The sequence below is a fragment of the Mercenaria mercenaria genome, chromosome 6 (assembly GCF_021730395.1).
Source record: "Mercenaria mercenaria strain notata chromosome 6, MADL_Memer_1, whole genome shotgun sequence".
NCBI classification, from domain to species: Eukaryota; Metazoa; Mollusca; class Bivalvia; order Venerida; family Veneridae; genus Mercenaria; species Mercenaria mercenaria.
Genome location: NC_069366.1, coordinates 73,346,234 through 73,362,941, shown reverse-complemented (window position 1 = coordinate 73,362,941; position 16,708 = coordinate 73,346,234). Strand labels below are relative to the sequence as shown.

General features: G+C 35.5%; 2 protein-coding genes and 1 long non-coding RNA gene across 13 annotated transcripts in view; 1 reads left to right on the top strand and 2 right to left on the bottom strand.

The window, feature by feature from the left end:
- The window catches only part of LOC123550411 (T-cell immunomodulatory protein-like), a 41,979-nt gene extending 34,362 nt beyond the window's left edge, over positions 1 to 7,617 (bottom strand). Inside the window, exon 1 of the mRNA XM_053546896.1 lies at positions 7,415 to 7,617. Coding sequence (XP_053402871.1) covers positions 7,415 to 7,598 — 184 coding nt within the window. The 5' untranslated portion in view covers positions 7,599 to 7,617. The remainder of the gene's footprint in view (positions 1 to 7,414) is intronic.
- LOC123548607 (uncharacterized) lies at positions 701 to 6,763 on the bottom strand. 2 transcript variants are annotated; one of them, XR_008371433.1, is made up of 4 exons: positions 6,659 to 6,763; positions 4,483 to 4,621; positions 3,724 to 3,813; positions 701 to 3,377 (listed from the first exon to the last, which is right to left on the bottom strand). It is a non-coding gene; the product is annotated as an uncharacterized LOC123548607 (long non-coding RNA). The 2 variants fall into 2 exon arrangements; XR_008371434.1 differs by having other exon boundaries at positions 6,655 to 6,673.
- Positions 7,618 to 8,110: 493 nt separating the features above from the next.
- Positions 8,111 to 16,708, top strand: part of LOC123550412 (phosphorylase b kinase regulatory subunit beta-like) — a 110,400-nt gene continuing 101,802 nt past the window's right edge. For 5 of the 10 annotated variants that reach the window (XM_053546322.1, XM_053546320.1, XM_053546321.1 and 2 more), the window contains exons 1-4: positions 8,111 to 8,377; positions 9,921 to 10,065; positions 11,140 to 11,239; positions 15,419 to 15,526. In XM_053546322.1, coding sequence (XP_053402297.1) covers positions 8,179 to 8,377; positions 9,921 to 10,065; positions 11,140 to 11,239; positions 15,419 to 15,526 — 552 coding nt within the window. In that variant the 5' untranslated portion in view covers positions 8,111 to 8,178. Of the gene's footprint in view, positions 8,378 to 9,920; positions 10,066 to 11,139; positions 11,240 to 15,418; positions 15,527 to 15,637; positions 15,679 to 15,947; positions 16,059 to 16,092; positions 16,135 to 16,246; positions 16,288 to 16,475; positions 16,517 to 16,708 lie in introns of those variants that run through there. The other 5 variants (XM_053546316.1, XM_053546318.1, XM_053546317.1 and 2 more) reach the window with 5 other exon arrangements.

Below are 16,708 nucleotides of genomic sequence, written 5' to 3'. Positions count from 1 at the left end.
ATCAATCTATCCTCTATACCCTAAAATCCGCTATACCCTAAAGCACTGTAATAATAATAATAATTATTATGATAATAATAATTATTATTATTATTATGATTATTATAACATTAAAGTAATAGTTATTATCATCTATCCCAGCAAACACACCACGTTGTTACAACGTTGTTATGACGTCTTTTCCTGACGTTGTAACAACGTTGTTTTTTGGTTGATAATGAAAGGTGCGTTGACGTCTTGTCACAACGTTGGAAAGACGTCTTTTTTGCAACGTTGGAAAGACGTCTTGTCCACAACGTTGGAAAGACGTTGTTTTTTGGTTGATAATGAAAGGTGTGTTGACGTCTTTTTCACAACGTTGGACAAACGTTGTTTTTTGGTTGATAATGAAAGGTGCGTTGACGTCTTTTTTGCCACCTTGGAAAGACGTCTTTTTCACAACGTTTGAAAGACATAGTTTTTTCTTTGATTGTGAAAGGTGTTTTGACGTCTTCTGCAGTGTTGGAACGACATATTTTTAACAACTTTGGAAAGATGTATTTTTTACATTTGAATGACATCTTTTCTCAATGTTGTTTCGTCTAAAAGCACAAAAAACCCCAACAGTCTATGGTTTTAAACAAAAGTGTACTGAATAATAGAATAGTCACAAGACGTATCTTAACATACTGGGTCTAGTAAGAAAACATACTAAATATGATTCAACTGAAATGTTTTTATTAAAAAGTACATATACCATTCAATCAAAAATAAATTTTGTTGATGCATGTAATCTGTAAAAAGAGCTGTTCAGGGACAGCAACAGTCAATCGACTATTCAATAGCTTTTTAACAAAATATTTCATCAATGAATACAATGATAAACACTTGTGGAAATGGGCAACCATTTTGCTTGAATGTAATAAAGTGTCATAGCATATAAAAACAAGAGCTGTCATAGAAGCAGCATGTTTAACTATTTTAAAACTTGATACTAAGTGAAGAAACATTATCTTGAATTCTAGCATAAAACTGCTGTTATTGTCACTTTTCGGGGGTGTCTTAACAGGAGAGAAAACGTGTATTAACAGAGAGATTCTCGCCCTCACATGCTGTTGTAACACCTTTTTATTTATGCGCGTTCTGTGGCAAAGCGTAAACGTATTACGGCCCCAAAACGAATAATTCAAAAGGAAATGACGTGAATGTGATAAAACAAACTTTACCGCGCATTTCATGGGAATTTAATGACGTTGAGGGACAATATATTCATTTACTTGGTTTTGCGTTTTATGCCAGAATAGCGTTAGCGCATGTTATTTTCGTGTTATAACATCTACAGAATCCCTCGGGAATCATTGGTACCTGGCTTGGGTACCAACCAATCCCTCGGGATTCTGGAGATGTTCTAGCACGAAAAACATGCGTTATCCCTACACAATTACTTTATGTTTGAACAAAAAGCATTGAATAATAGCCATAAATGAGTGAAACTGCCTAAAATTCCTTTAAATAATTCAAAAAATACTGGTTCGATACCACACTTCGGTCTGTGAAATCTGATCATAGATGCTGACAGAAAACAAGTAGGATAGTTCTGCATATAGTTTGTACAGTCTAGCTAAAACCTTAAAGTTACTCACCCACAGTTTCGGTGAAATTTTTCAACATCTTCCTTTCAAAAAGTTTAGCAGAGAATGTGTATTTGACACAGAAATGTGATCTAAAACGGTTGAGAATAAAATTTAGATATTGGTAAAAATGCAACAGGAATGTTAATTTTCTGCAATATTTCAAATTTAGTATACTACATTCTGCACAAGATTTGTTGTTATTTAATGGAATATCTTGCTTAATCATTCTAATAAGTTTGACTGAACCAATTTCCAACTCCAAAAAAGACCATAATTTATCCAAACTCGTTGACAGAGTTATCTGCTCTTGCCTACAGATGGAAATCATGATAGTAAGTAAGTAAGTGTTCAAAGTTTCAAAGCCATATGTCAAATAGTTTTGACAAACACGTACTTGTACGCAAACTGAACCAATTTCTAAGTACAAAAAGGCCATAATTCAGCCAAAATAGTTGACAGAGTTATGAACACTTACTTACAGATGGCGATCATATAATAAACAAGTGTTCAAAGTTTCAAAGCCACACATCAAACAGTTTTCACAAAACATGGACTGGTAAGAAATTGTACCAATTTCCAAGTCCAAAAAGAGTCATAATTTAGCCAAAATACTTGTAAGAGTTATGTACTCTTATCTACAGATACAGACTATGGCATAATAATAATCAAGTGATAAAAGTTTCAATGTCATATGTCAAACAGTTTACACAAAATATGAACTAGTAGGAAATAAAAGGTACCCTAATTCAGCAAAAGTCCTTGATAGAGTTATGTGCCCTTGCCTAAAATTGGATATGGTGATGATAACAAGTGTTGAAAGTTTCAAACCTTTATCCCCAAAGGTTTTGTCAAAATGTAAACTGGTACCAAAAACTTAACCAAGGTGTGACGCAAAGCTGATGCCGTATCGAGTAGGAACTAGGATAGCTATTCTTATAGTTCAAATAGTAAAGTTATAAAGGTCCAATGGCGGCATCTTTTATGCAGTTTCCGAAAATGATTTTAATAAAAAATCTTGCAAAAAAGTTCTATGTAGAACAATCTGAACAAAATACATTTTTTTTCTTATATAACTTTCAGCCAGGTCATTTAATATTGATTTATGTGACAAATTATTTTAATTATTCTCAAAATCACTACAAATTGATAAAGTCTGCCCATCACTTAGCTTGAGACAACATTGACCTTAACCAACAAATTCTTGATTTTGCCTTGTGAATGAGTAATCTAATCCATTCACAAAAATAATAAGAATAAATAAAGTAAAGTTTAAGTGTAATGGACTGGCAAAACAATGAACAAACAACTGCAAATTTTTGAAAAACAATTCATTGTGCAAACTTTTTTTCTTGAGATACTATTTGAAATTTCTTCACCTTGTAGAATTTTAAATTATCTGAAAAAAATTCCAATAACACTGTGCATCCAGAAAATGAATTGGATACAAGTTCTTCAGTTTTGTATACAACAAAAAATCAAACTTAACTTGCACTGTTTTCACACATTTCATGTATATCACTTTTCAGCTGCATTTAGAATTTACTGAAAGATTCATTTTGTAAGTAGAACTGTTTTGCATTTAACACATTTTAAATTCAAATGTTTGTGTTTTAGAGCAGATTACACAGTATGTAAGTCATGATTTCTGCTATTTCACTATTTCAGATTTCCTTTTGAACTGGATTTCTATCTGATAGTGCATATATCAGTCACAGGCACTTCTCCCACTCCTAGCTCCCTTTCCTGGTCCTATGTCTACGCAGGCTGAAAATATACATTTTAACACACATGTAAACTTAAACGTTTTGTTAAAAACTAGAAGATGATCACACATATTAGAATTATATTTAAAGTTAAATGTATGGTAAGGTGACGGTGTATCATTTTTAATGCATGACATACTAATTTCTTTACTTTATCACAAAGTTTATACGGTAATACAGTGGGTGGGATAGCACCGATGTCGTGAATTCATTTCGGACATACTGAGTTTTCAAAATTTCTGGAGCCCTGAATACATTGGACGGGTTCATTCAAATGCTAGAATTTCTATTCTTACTAACACCATTCTCACGTAAGTATGATCAAATATCATTTCTTAAATATTTACCCTTCAAGATCGAAAACAATGTTGTCCTTTCTTCTCCCAGTTTGCTTTTCCTCTGATGTTAACATGGTCATTAGTTTCATTGTCATCAACCTGTGAAACAGAATGAATTTGGTGATAAAAAGTTAATAAAAAAGGTACAATTTGAATCTATATCACTAAAAATTAAATCATTAAGACAAGTATGCCAAGGAGCAGAGTGTTGAGCCCGCCAGCTGTCAAGTGGACCTTGGACCTAGGGACCTGGTTCTTGCGCACGACACTCCGTCTCATAATGGTAAACATTCATGCCAAGTTACATCAAAATCCCACCATGCATGAAGAAGAATTGCTCTGGACAAACTTCAGTATGACCGTAGGCCTCTTAACTGTGACCTTGACCTTTGAGACAGGAACATGGGGTTAACGCATGGCACACCTTCTCACTTAGGTAAACATTCATGCCAAATATAAACAAGATTGTTCATGCATGTATAAGTTATGGTCCGGACAAAATCAGACAGACACAAGCACATACATCGAAAGTGGCGACTATATCGAGCTCACCCTAAGTGGGTTCAACAAAAACTTGACACAAGACAAATACAACTCTTGCATAATTATTATTTTTCATTCTCTTAAAGTATTCTTCTAAATTTAAAACATGCACAAAAATGCTTGTGAAACACGATTCAGTTTCAGTTAAGTTCACGCATATTTTATTCAAGAGGAAGTAAAAAACAGGTAATAAATTTATGGAAACTTTATTCCAATATTACTTACTTATCAAACACCATGATATCCTTGTACAGCTAGAAATTGTGCCACTGGCCCATGAGTAAGTGTTGTATATAAGCAGAAGATAAAGATTCTATTCACAGTCCCTCATAGATGTTCTTCCAACAGCAGACAACATGGAAACCTGTCAACAGCAAAAAATTTCAAATTAGAGCTACTTTGTAATAATCTACATTTTAAGCACACACAACAGTAGTACACCCATGCATAAAATAAATTTTGAGAATTTACTGTCTTGCATTTTAGATGTAAACAACCTTGAATCAGTTTCACAACTAGTTTACAGTTAACCTTTAGCCTACTAGCAACAAGTGATTCTGCCTTTGCGACCAGTGCAGACCAAGATCAGCCTGCACATCTGTGCAGGCAGATCATGGTCTGCACTGTTCGCTATTCAGTCAGTAAATTTTCAGTGAACACCCCTTCGAAAAATAGATGGTACTGTCCAAACTGAACTATGGATCAGTTCATTTTAGAAACTTAGCAGGGTAAAGGTTAATGAAAACTTATGCCTGACTAAACTCAGACATACCAAAGTCTTTGTAAAACAGATCCTAGGTTTTCTGCACGAGGCATATATGTTACTAGTCAAAATAATTCGCCGTTCAGATTGTTTTATATTTGTGACGGGCAATCTAAACGTCAAAACTTTGAAGGACCAAAATAATGGAATATAAATCACAGTACACAGTCATGTAAAGTTATTGGTTTTGCGTTTTCGCATATCTGCATGTAGAGACACGGTAAACTTTAATCGTGTACTACAGTACATACATACATTTAAATCACCAGAAAATAAGTAATTTTGGATATTATTTGATAATTTTGGCATAAATCATTGAGAAATTGAATCCCCTTTCAATACATGTAAGTTTATTTGAATTTATGACTGTTTGAAAATAATCGGCATTTAAACCTATAGCATGTAAAGCGTTGGCAGCGATGAAAATTTCATCGGAAATTGCTTCAACTATTTTGGTCTTTCGAGTGTTTGACCCAAGTGGGGATACTGCCCATATGAAAAGAATTATCCCAACATTTCCTAGGATCGCATCAAATTAGTTGGACTATTATGTTACTTCTGAAGAGAATCATCAGGCATCAAACGAATGTGAAGCAGTATAATAAATTATATTATATGGAGATGTCCAAATACAACGTAACAGGATGTTTCGGGACAAAGTGATAACTTGACTGTCGCTGTCTCAACATGTCTAAACTTATTTGGCACGATTTCTTTCAGGAAATCTCTAAAACATGTAACGTCACGCAATGGCTTTGACTACAAACAAAATGTTAAAACTGTTGATTTTATGTTAGTCAGTATGGTGACAGCGACAAGTAAGCATAGTTCCGGCTATTTTTCTGTTGCCTTTAGATAATGGAACAACCTGTTCACACTGGCACTTCTGTTAAATTTTCTTGCTGTATGGTGGATGGCATGTGAATGCATTGCACGTTATTATGCAGAAGGGGGGATGGGCAGGGACTTTTTTCATATACAGACTTTTGGTGGCTTGATAGAATTTTGATCAGAATTGATAAAAAAAAATATTGATAGAATCTGTGTTTTAAGAATATTGATGCAGTTAGAAAAACATCACTGTTTACAAAAAAAAAAACATGGACGTCTAGCCACTCACTGTCTTATCAGTTCTAAAAATAGAAACTACAACGGATTTGTTTACAAACACCATCTAGTCTAGTCCTATATCATGACCCGCATAAAATTAGTTTGACTACCACACCCCTAGCCGCTTCCAAGAAGTAATGCTGTTTGGTGACAGATATCAACATACAAATGGCATGTAACTGTTAAACACTAAGCATACGTGAATTTATAAACTAAAAACCCTTTGTCAAAACCTTTATGATTTATGGAAAGTTCAACTTCTATTTTTTGCACTGTAAACAGTAAAAGACTGCAAAATGTTGACAGTCTGATCTTCATCGCATGCAAGATATTTTAAGTAAGTCCATTTCTAGCCTAAAATGCATAATTATTAATTTATCCTCATGCAGCACAACAATAACATACAAATTACCGGTAATAGGCCTACCGCGAAAATATATGACAATATAAGTTATAGCTATAACTTCAACAGTTTTAAAAAAGGTCATGACAAAAAATAACTGCTGTAAAAACTAACGACATACTTACAGGTGGAGAAGCCATGATTTGACATATAATCCGTACAGGGCGCTTTTTAAATACTTCCACGAATTTTCCAAACTCCGATCAACAACATGAACGAGCGCAAAAAGGCACGTGAGCTAGACCTGTTTTGATTGGTCAATTTCGAACACATGTCGGAAATCATGGGACGGAACTCTTTCGAGTTAATGTTAGATGGTTAATGTTACTAACCTCACGACATGACGAATAGCGCTAAACGACAAAAATGCAATAAAGTATTCACGCAATGAAATTATTTTTGCAGCTTGAAATATTTTGTTCCAACGTTTTTACAACGTCGGAATAGCGATGTCGGATTTTGGTCGCTGTAAAGCCGTTGGAACAACGTCGGAATTAGCGACGTCGGATTTTGGTCGATGTAAAGCCGTTGGAACAACGTCGGGATAGCGACGTCGGACTTTGGTTGGTGTAAAGTCGTTGGAACAACGTCGGATTCTGGTCACCGACGTCGCGACCCCAAAACAACTATAAAAAGACGTCTTTGCGACGTCGTGTGTTTGCTGGGATATAATACATAATTTGCTAGTCACATAATTTAGGAAGTTCTGAATTTATCCTTAGTATTGCAAATTTCCTCTATTTTGGTCTTTCGAATGTTTGACCCGGGTGGAAATATTGCCCATGGTGATTTTGCCTGATGGGTGTGGGACGGACCTCAAAACTGACCATAAGGAAAATAACTCATAAAATATTTCCTTGGATCGCATCTGTCAAACTCACCGTCGTCAGATATGACAAAAACATCGGTGTATTTATCAGCATCAAAATCGCCAAAGGCCGCAATTATTCCGGTTGGAACCTTGCTAAATACTTTATTTGTAACGTCTGATAACAAAAATACACTGTAAAAACATAAAAATTGGACGTAAATAAATAAAAAATGTTTAAAACTCGTCATTTTCATAAGCCCGGAAATAGAAGTCTCAAATGGAATGGGTCTGTATATTCGTAATTTTAACATGTCCAAAACATTGTGGAATGATACTAATTTCACTTGGGTATTGATTACATTTTACTCGGACTTTATCATAGACTTCCTATGTAAAATCTCAAACTTTAAACTAAAATAAAGGTATTAAATCCATATATTATTTTAATGAAACTTCAAAGTTTTGTTGTTTGTAGCATCATCTGGGGCTTGTGCAGTGAAAAATCTAAATTTAGTTTCTAAAGTAGTGTGATATTTATTTCTAAAGTCACTATATTTTCATTGTAAATATACTTCGTTATACCCAAGTGGAAACTGGCAGATACTTGAAAATGCAGCTCTTTGATTGGTCAGTTAGAACCCCTTAAGTTCAGTGATGTCATGAGAAAGTTATGAATTAAACATCGTGTGCATAATTTCTTTCGAATGTAGTATACACAGTCTGATTTCTATTAATAACTTACAAAAATTCCATGACCTACTTTAATTTATGAAGGTTAAGGTCATTTAACTAGCTCAATAACTAAAATGTTTTGATTCTTCAGAGAATATAAGCATGTTTTACGCTCGACAGTTGTCCCGACAATTGTCTCGGGATACAGAACGAAGGAAGTCTACAGACAGTTTTTCAAGGGGTTCTGTTATTGATGGATTACCCCTTGGAAAAGTAGGGGACAACAGAGTGTCTACTGGTGATGCTGAAGGTGGTGCTGAAAAAGATCTGAAAAAGGAGCTTGACAATCAGTATACAACATGTATATCAGTTGTTTCTTATTTCCTTGCATGAATTTATTTCCTTACCTAAATATTTGATGCATTTTTATTTCAAACTGACTGTTAGTTGAATAATGTATAAGTTCATTCAATAATATGGGAAGCTATTTAATTAAGGAAGCAGCAAGGGGTCTGTTAGGCCTAACCATAAAATCAATATTCATGTACTGTTGTTTACTGTATTACCCGTGTATATGGTATTTGTTGAGAGAAAAGGAATTAATAGATGAATTAAAGTTGCATGCCGTTATTTATGATTACTTATGATATATATACTATACAATACATGTGTATTTTTTTGTAAATATTTTTTAATAAATAGCCTCGGGGTTAGAGACTTATCAAGTATGACCCGTAGTCTCCTCGCTTCAGATACCATTTTCAGTATTCATATTGTTTACCTGACCTCTAGCCCAATACGGACTGGGGCGTAATATTGTTCTCCTTGACAATTTGATAAAAGACTTTGTGTCTGATATTATTCGTCCTCCACCTCCGATTCAAGCTGGGAAGTTGGCAGTTACTTGCAGAGAACTGAGGTTTGTGCTGGTACATAATCCAGGGACACGGATTAACTGCTCATCGTTGCATAACTGAAATACTGTTGAAAAAATGGCGTTAAACCCAAAACAAACAAAATGAACCAAAGAGCTATAAAAATGTTTTTTATACTTCTTTGAATGAATTAAATGACCCCTATTATGTTAGGGGTCAAAGGTCAAGTTCAGGAGCCTGAACATTGAAGTTGTGAAGTCTGGTATCTGAGAGACCTCTGTGGCTGCCGGATCTGTAGAAAACCCATATCTGGGCTGTCTAGAGGTCTGGTTATCTATATTTAAATACTGTATTGTATAATATTTATGGTAATTGGCATTCTCATCTGTCAGAAGTTTGATCATCTAAATTTTTAATCCTGAGGTAAACCTGTGATCTATTTCTTTCATATATTTCATGAACATGCACAATCATAATGATTTTGTAGAGAGGCTTTAGCCAGTTAATGTTTACATATATTTGGCCCACCAAATGGAAAATTCAGGCAACATTAATTTTAACAGAGGAGAACTTTCTTTTTAGGAAACAGCTAGGCTATGTTGATAATTCCCTGAACTTCCAAAATGGGAAACTTGATACTAGATATAGTAAGTTGCTTCCAGTTCAGAAAGCAAAATCACCAAGTTTTTCTTGTTTGTTTTGAAAGGCTGATGCATAAAAATGTACACGGTAGTGACGGTACCATTGAATTAAATGCATCATTGTGAACCTTGGAGATTTTTCTGAATTTCTACAGTTTAAAACTTTTTCGTAATGTCCTGATAAGATTCTTATTCAAACTTTAAATTTCTAAATTTCAAAGCAGTTGTGGTTTTAAAGAATTTGGGTGATCAATATAAATCAAGAACTCTTGACTGGTCAGAAAATACATCACTATTTTAATTCAATAATTGTTTGAAACTGATATGCATAATTGTTGTACCAGGCATGAATTTAAAATCTGATTTTAAACATTCTTTATGTTTTCAGTGAAAAGGCACATTTTGCAGTTCCAAAGTGTCACTCTTGGACTATTTCCAAGAATTGGGTATGCCAATGAACAGCCAGTTGAGGCTCATGTCAGGGATAGCATATACTGTGCAACAGCTGCTTGGGCCCTTTCACAGGCATACAGGTAATTAGATAAACACATTATTACTTACTGCCAATAAACAGCTAGTGGAGACACATATCAGGGACAGCATTATACTGTGCAACAACTGCTTGGGCCCTGTCACAGGCATACAGGTAATTAGATAAATACATTAATACTTACTGCCAATAAACAGCTAGTGGAGACACATGTCAGGGACAGCATTATACTGTGTGACAACTGCTTGGGCCCTGGCACAGGCATACAGGTAATTAGATAAACACATTAATACTTACTGCCAATAAACAGCTAGTGGAGACACATGTCAGGGTCAGCATTATACTGTGTGACAACTGCTTGGGCCCTGGCACAGACATACAGGTAATTAGATAAATACATCACACTTCCTGCCAGTAAACAACCGGTTGAGGCTTACATGTCAGGGACAACATATACTGTGCAAATCAGCTATTTCTTTTTGTCAAAGGCGTTCCGGTAATTACATGAATATATTATACTTAATGGCAGTTAACAACAAGTGGAGGCTCATGTCAGGAGCAGTTGTTTGGGCCGTGTCATAGACATATAGGTAACTGGAAAATACATTTAGCAAGAACTCTCAAATCAGATAAACACGTTAACTAGAAGTGACATACTTTTATCTCAGTTAATGTATCACTGGTATACTTACCTGAATTAAGTAGACGGACAGATCTGATGCATAAAAAATAAGTTTAATAGTTTGTTTTAAGGCACATTTCAGATTGAGAAAGGGTAAATTTCTGGTTTTAATGGTGGAGGACGGCCCCAGATGACCCCCAGGACATTATTTCAGGAAATGCCAGGCATGCTGGTAGAACCATGGACCTTCTGCAAGCCAAATGGGTGGCTGCTTCACATGATGATTTGAACAGGGCTCAAACCCACAGAGATAAGAGGCCAGTAACCTGAAGTCAATGACCTTAAACACAAGGCCACAGAGGCCATCTCAAAACAAAAAACGCTTTAAATTTTTAAACAGTTTACTGAATAGTATAATACTTATGATTCAATTCAGTTATTAACAGAAATCTGTAGTGTACAGCTTTTAGAATGGCTATAACTTTTTGATTGTAGACGTATTGACAATGACCAAGGGAGAACGCATGAATTAGCTCAAGTTGCAGTCAAAACAATGAGAGGTATCTTGTATTGCTGGATAAGACAGGCTGATAAGGTAGGTGTAATGTCTTTGTTAGGCTTCAGTTTTGTTACTAGTTTACTGGTCCTGTGGGATTATAGAGTCTGTAGATTCAGTGTAAGGCCTAATTAAGAAAAAATATTGTTTGTTTCCGGTAACGTGTCCAGTTTTTGAAGGTAGGTTGTAAATATTTTTTTTACAGTGAGGAAAGAGCAACTGCCCTTTAAAAGTATAAAAAATAGTGAAAATATCGATTTTTTTCCCAGCGCCATAGAAACATTCAGGGTCACGATAAATATCTAGGGTAGGTCAGGTCAGGATACAAATAATTTTTTTTAGGCCAAAGTTTGAAATATCTTTCATAAGTGAACACCAGATGCAGTATTTCCATGATTGGCATAGCAACAAGTAAAAATGCAGATAATTATGATGTTTGAGTAAAAGATATTTTGGTCTTATAATTATGTAAAACAAACAAATTTTCTTTTTATTTCATGTTTTAACGACACACTTTATAGTTTTTACCAGTGAAAAATATGTTTCTCTAATATTTCGATAATACACTGAAAAACATGTAATGAATATGTAGAATAGAATTGTGCTGCAGTAGTGCCAGTTATGAACTAGTTATTAACAGGATTGATCAAACCAAGTCTCATTTTTAGCTCATCTGATTTTTTGAAAAAAAAAATGAGTTATTGTCATCACTTGATTGGCGTTTGTGTCAGCGTTGGCGTTGCCTGGTTATTAAGTTTTATGTTTAGGTCAGCTTTTCTCCTAAACTATCAAAGCTATTGCTTTGAAACTTGCAACACTTGTTCACCATTAATAGCTGACCCTTAGAAAATATCAGATTTCTTAGTTAAGTTTTATGTTTAGGTAAACTTTTCTTCTAACTTATCAAAGCTATTGCTTTGAAACTTGCAGCACTTGTTCACCATCGTAAGCTGACTCTGTACAACAAGAAACATAACTCCATCCTGCTTTTTGCAAAAAATATTGCCCCTTTTGGACTTAGAAAATCGGATTTCTTGGTTAAGTTTTGTGTTTAACTTTAGGTCAGCTTTTCTCTTTAACTATAAAACTTATTGCTTTAAAACTTGCAACACTTGTTCACCATAATAAGCTGACTCTTTACAGCAAGAAACATAACTCCATCCTGCTTTTTTATGATCGTTTAGATCAAGTTTTCTCACTGACTGTCAAAGCTATTGCTTTAAAACTTTAATATGCCATTAAAAGCTGACTCTGCACAGATTTCATGGTTAAGTTTTGCGTTTAGGTCAACTTTTCTCCTTAACTGTCAAAGCTATTGTTTTAAAACTCAGAGCAGTTATTTGCATTAAAAGCTGACTCTGCACAACAAGTACCGTAACTCTGCATTGCTTTTTGCAGGAATTATGGCCCTTTTTGGACTTACAAAATCATGGGTAGGACAATATTTCTATTATACAGAGACAAAAAAATCAGATGAGCGTCTGCACCCACAAGGCAGTGCTCTTGTTTTAAATTGTGTTTCAATTTAGTTGTGTTCTATATTTTCAAATGATCTAAAAGATTTTATTCTTTAACTGAGCTGTTGTGTGGCATACAGCAAAACTAAAAACAGCATCTGAATTCATCAGCATTCTAATTTTGAAATCTTTAAAATTTTTACTGGCTTAACATCTTTTTTTTAACAGTATTTTAGTTAAACATGATAGTCATTTAACCTAACCAATGTACCTAAATTCCTTACCAGTATGCTCAGCTGCTGACAACTTCCCCATAGTAAATTTTGCCAAATGACATCATCCCTCCCAACTGACAACTTCCTCGAAGTGTTTTTTGCCAATTGACAACTTCCTAACATTATATTCTGCCAAATGACAACTTCCCACAGTATACTGTGTCAACTGACATCATCCCTATAGTGTACTCTGACACCTTCCTTGGAGTATACTTTGCCAGTTGACCACTTCCAAACATTATATTCTGTTGACAACTTCCCCTGAGTATACTCTGCCAATTGACAACCCAACAGTATACTCTGCAGATTGACAACTTCCCCACAGTATACTGTGCCAATTGACATCATCCCTACAATATGCGCTGCCAATTGACAACTTCCTTGAAATATACTTTGCCAATTGACAACTTTCCCACATTATATTCTGCCAGCTGACAACTCTGCCAATTGACAACCAACAGTATACTTTGCCAATTGACAACTTCCCCACAGTATACTGTACCAATTGACATCATCCCTATAGTATACTCTGCCAAATGACAACTTCCCCACAGTATACTCTGCCAATTGACAACTTCCTTGAAGTATACTTTGCCAACTGACAACTTCCCCACATTATATTCTGCCAGTTGACAACCTCTGCCAATTAACAACTTCCTTACAGTATACTATGCCAACTGACATCATCCCTATAGTAAACTCTGCCAACTCCACCCGCACATATATAAACTAACCGGGGAAGGCCAAATAATCCAGATTTATTCATCCAAGGAAACATGCTTATGCTTTGCCAGAGGTTTGAATTCTTGACTTCTAAAGTGGAAGTCTTGTGCTCTTTCTTTTGTTCAAGTCTGGCAGACTTTAAAATTCTTTTTGGTGTATGCTTGTAGAACAGACACAGCTATTAATGAAACTATGCAGGAAGATACATGTATAGTTTCTACATATACTTTGGCATAGTATATTCGATTTATTATGTCTCCCATCTCTAAGTGGTGTGGGAGACATATTGATTTTCTCCTGTCTGTGTGTGTCTGTATGACTTTTTGTGTGTGTGTCTGTCTGTCACAAATCTTGTCTGCACTCTTAAGTTGAACATTTCTTGTTCGATCTTCACAAAACTTGAACAAAATGTGTTTGACCATAAGACCTAGGCCAACTTCGATAACTAGCCAAATCGGTCCAGGCACTTCGGAATTAGGGCCCTTGAATTACCGAAAATCAGCCTTTTTACACTTGTCTGCGCTATAAAGCGAACATTTCTCATCCGATCTTCACCAACTTTGAACAAAATGTATTTGACCATAAGTCCTCGGCCAAGTTCCATAACTAGCCATATCGGCTCAGACACTTTGGAATTATGGCCCTTGAATTACTGAAAAACATTCTTTACTCTTGTCCGCGCTCTAAGTTAAACGAATGTAGGACGTTTTGGCCAGCGGACGTTTTGGCCCGGACGTTTCGGCCTAGGATCTTTCGGCCTAGGATGTTTTGGCCAGGTATTTTTTTGGGGTAGGACGTTTTGGCCAAAAATAAGTTGTGGTTCCATATCATGCAAAATATAGTCTGGAGATTATTCTAAAGAATGTTATAGTATAAGTGAACAAATTAAACTGATAATAAAACATACTCATGGTATTTTATTTTTATTTTTTATAATCTTTCTGTATGTATACATATAAACATATACACATTGTATGTGTTTGTGTATGTGAAAATATTTGCCATTTACAACAAACCAAAAGAGTTATGAAAATAAATTTTATTCACAATTACATTTTTAAAAAGAATGATCAATTATACTGTAACATATGATAACATATTAATGTCCAGATCATAATTTGCATATTATGGAAATAATTTCTTTTTGGCCAAAACATCCTACCTCAAAAATTTTCTTGGCCAAAACGTCCTAGGCCAAAAGATCCTAGGCCGAAACGTCCGGGCCAAAACGTCCGTGGCCAAAACGTCCGTCCTAGTTCTCATCCGATATTTACCAAACTTGAACCAAATGTTTTTGACCATAACTTTTCAGCCAAGTTCATTAACTAGCCAAATCGCCCGAGGCACTTCAGAATTATGGCCCTTGAATTACCCAATATCAGCCGTTTTACTCTTCAAAGGTATATTTGAAGTGAGTAAACAGTATATAAAGACTGACTTACTATTTAGATGATTAGGCAGTTGTGGGAGACATATGCTCTTATCAAAAGAAGCTCTAGTTGTGAACTGAATATCAGGGAATTGTTTATATGGTACATTGTCAGTGTGAATTTTAGACTAAGAAGTAAATCTTGTTCCCCGTAATTGACTATTCCGTACTTCAGTGTTACTTACAAATAAAACACAACAACTAAAAAAATCAGCAAAAATAGCTGAATGGATATTGTCTCAGTTCTTAAGAAAAAATTAAATGTAGAATGATATGTTTACAAATCCAGTACGTTTATGCAGTATTTGTAGATCTCGCTGTGTCAATTTTTCAGGTTGAGAAATTCAAGGAGAATCAGAGTGCTAGTCATGCCTTACACAGTGTGTTTGATCCCCATACAGGTGACCCACTCTACAAGGACGATGAATTTGAACATTTACAGGTATGTCTTACATAGTGTGTTTGATCCCCATACAGGTGACCCACTCTACGTGGATGATGAATTTGAACATTTACAGGTATGTCTTATTCAGTGTCTTTAATCCCCATACAGGTGACCCACTCTACAAGGACGATGAGTTTGAACATTTACAGGTACGCCTTACACAGTGTGTTTGATCCCCATACAGGTGACCCACTCTACATGGACGATGAATTTGAACATTTACAGGTATGTCTTACATAGTGTGTTTGATCCCCATACAGGTGACCCACTCTACGTGGATGATGAATTTGAACATTTACAGGTATGTCTTATTCAGTGTGTTTGGTCCCCATGCAGGTGACCCACTCTACAAGGACGATGAATTTGAACATTTACAGGTATGTCTTACACAGTGTGTTTGATCCCCATACAGGTGACCCAATCTACGTGGATGATGAATTTGAACATTTACAGGTATGTCTTATTCAGTGTGTTTGATTCCCATACAGGTGACCCACTCTACAAGGACGATGAATTTGAACATTTACAGGTATGTCTTACATAGTGTGTTTGATCCCCATACAGGTGACCCACTCTACATGGACGATGAATTTGAACATTTACAGGTATGTCTTACACAGTGTGTTTGATCACAATACAGGTGACCCACTCTACGTGGATGATGAATTTGAACATTAACAGGTATGTCTTATTCAGTTGTGTTTGGTCCCCATACAGGTGACCCACTCTACAAGGACGATGAGTTTGAACATTTACAGGTATGCCCTGCACAGTGTGTTTGATCCCCATACAGGTGACCCACTCTACAAGGACGATGAGATTGAACATTTACAGGTATGCCTTACATAGTGTGTTTGATCCCCATACAGGTGACCCACTCTACGTGGATGATGAATTTGAACATTTACAGGTATGTCTTATTCAGTTGTGTTTGGTCCCCATACAGGTGACCCACTCTACAAGGACGATGAGTTTGAACATTTACAGGTATGCCCTGCACAGTGTGTTTGATCCCTATACAGGTGATCCACTCTACAAAATTGATGAGTTTGAAAATTTACAAGTATGCTTTACACAGTGTTTGATCCCCATGCAGGTGACTCACTCTAAGTAACAGGTGAAATAATTGACAAATTATGACAACTTTAACTAAGTTGCCATATAGCTCAGGCAATATAG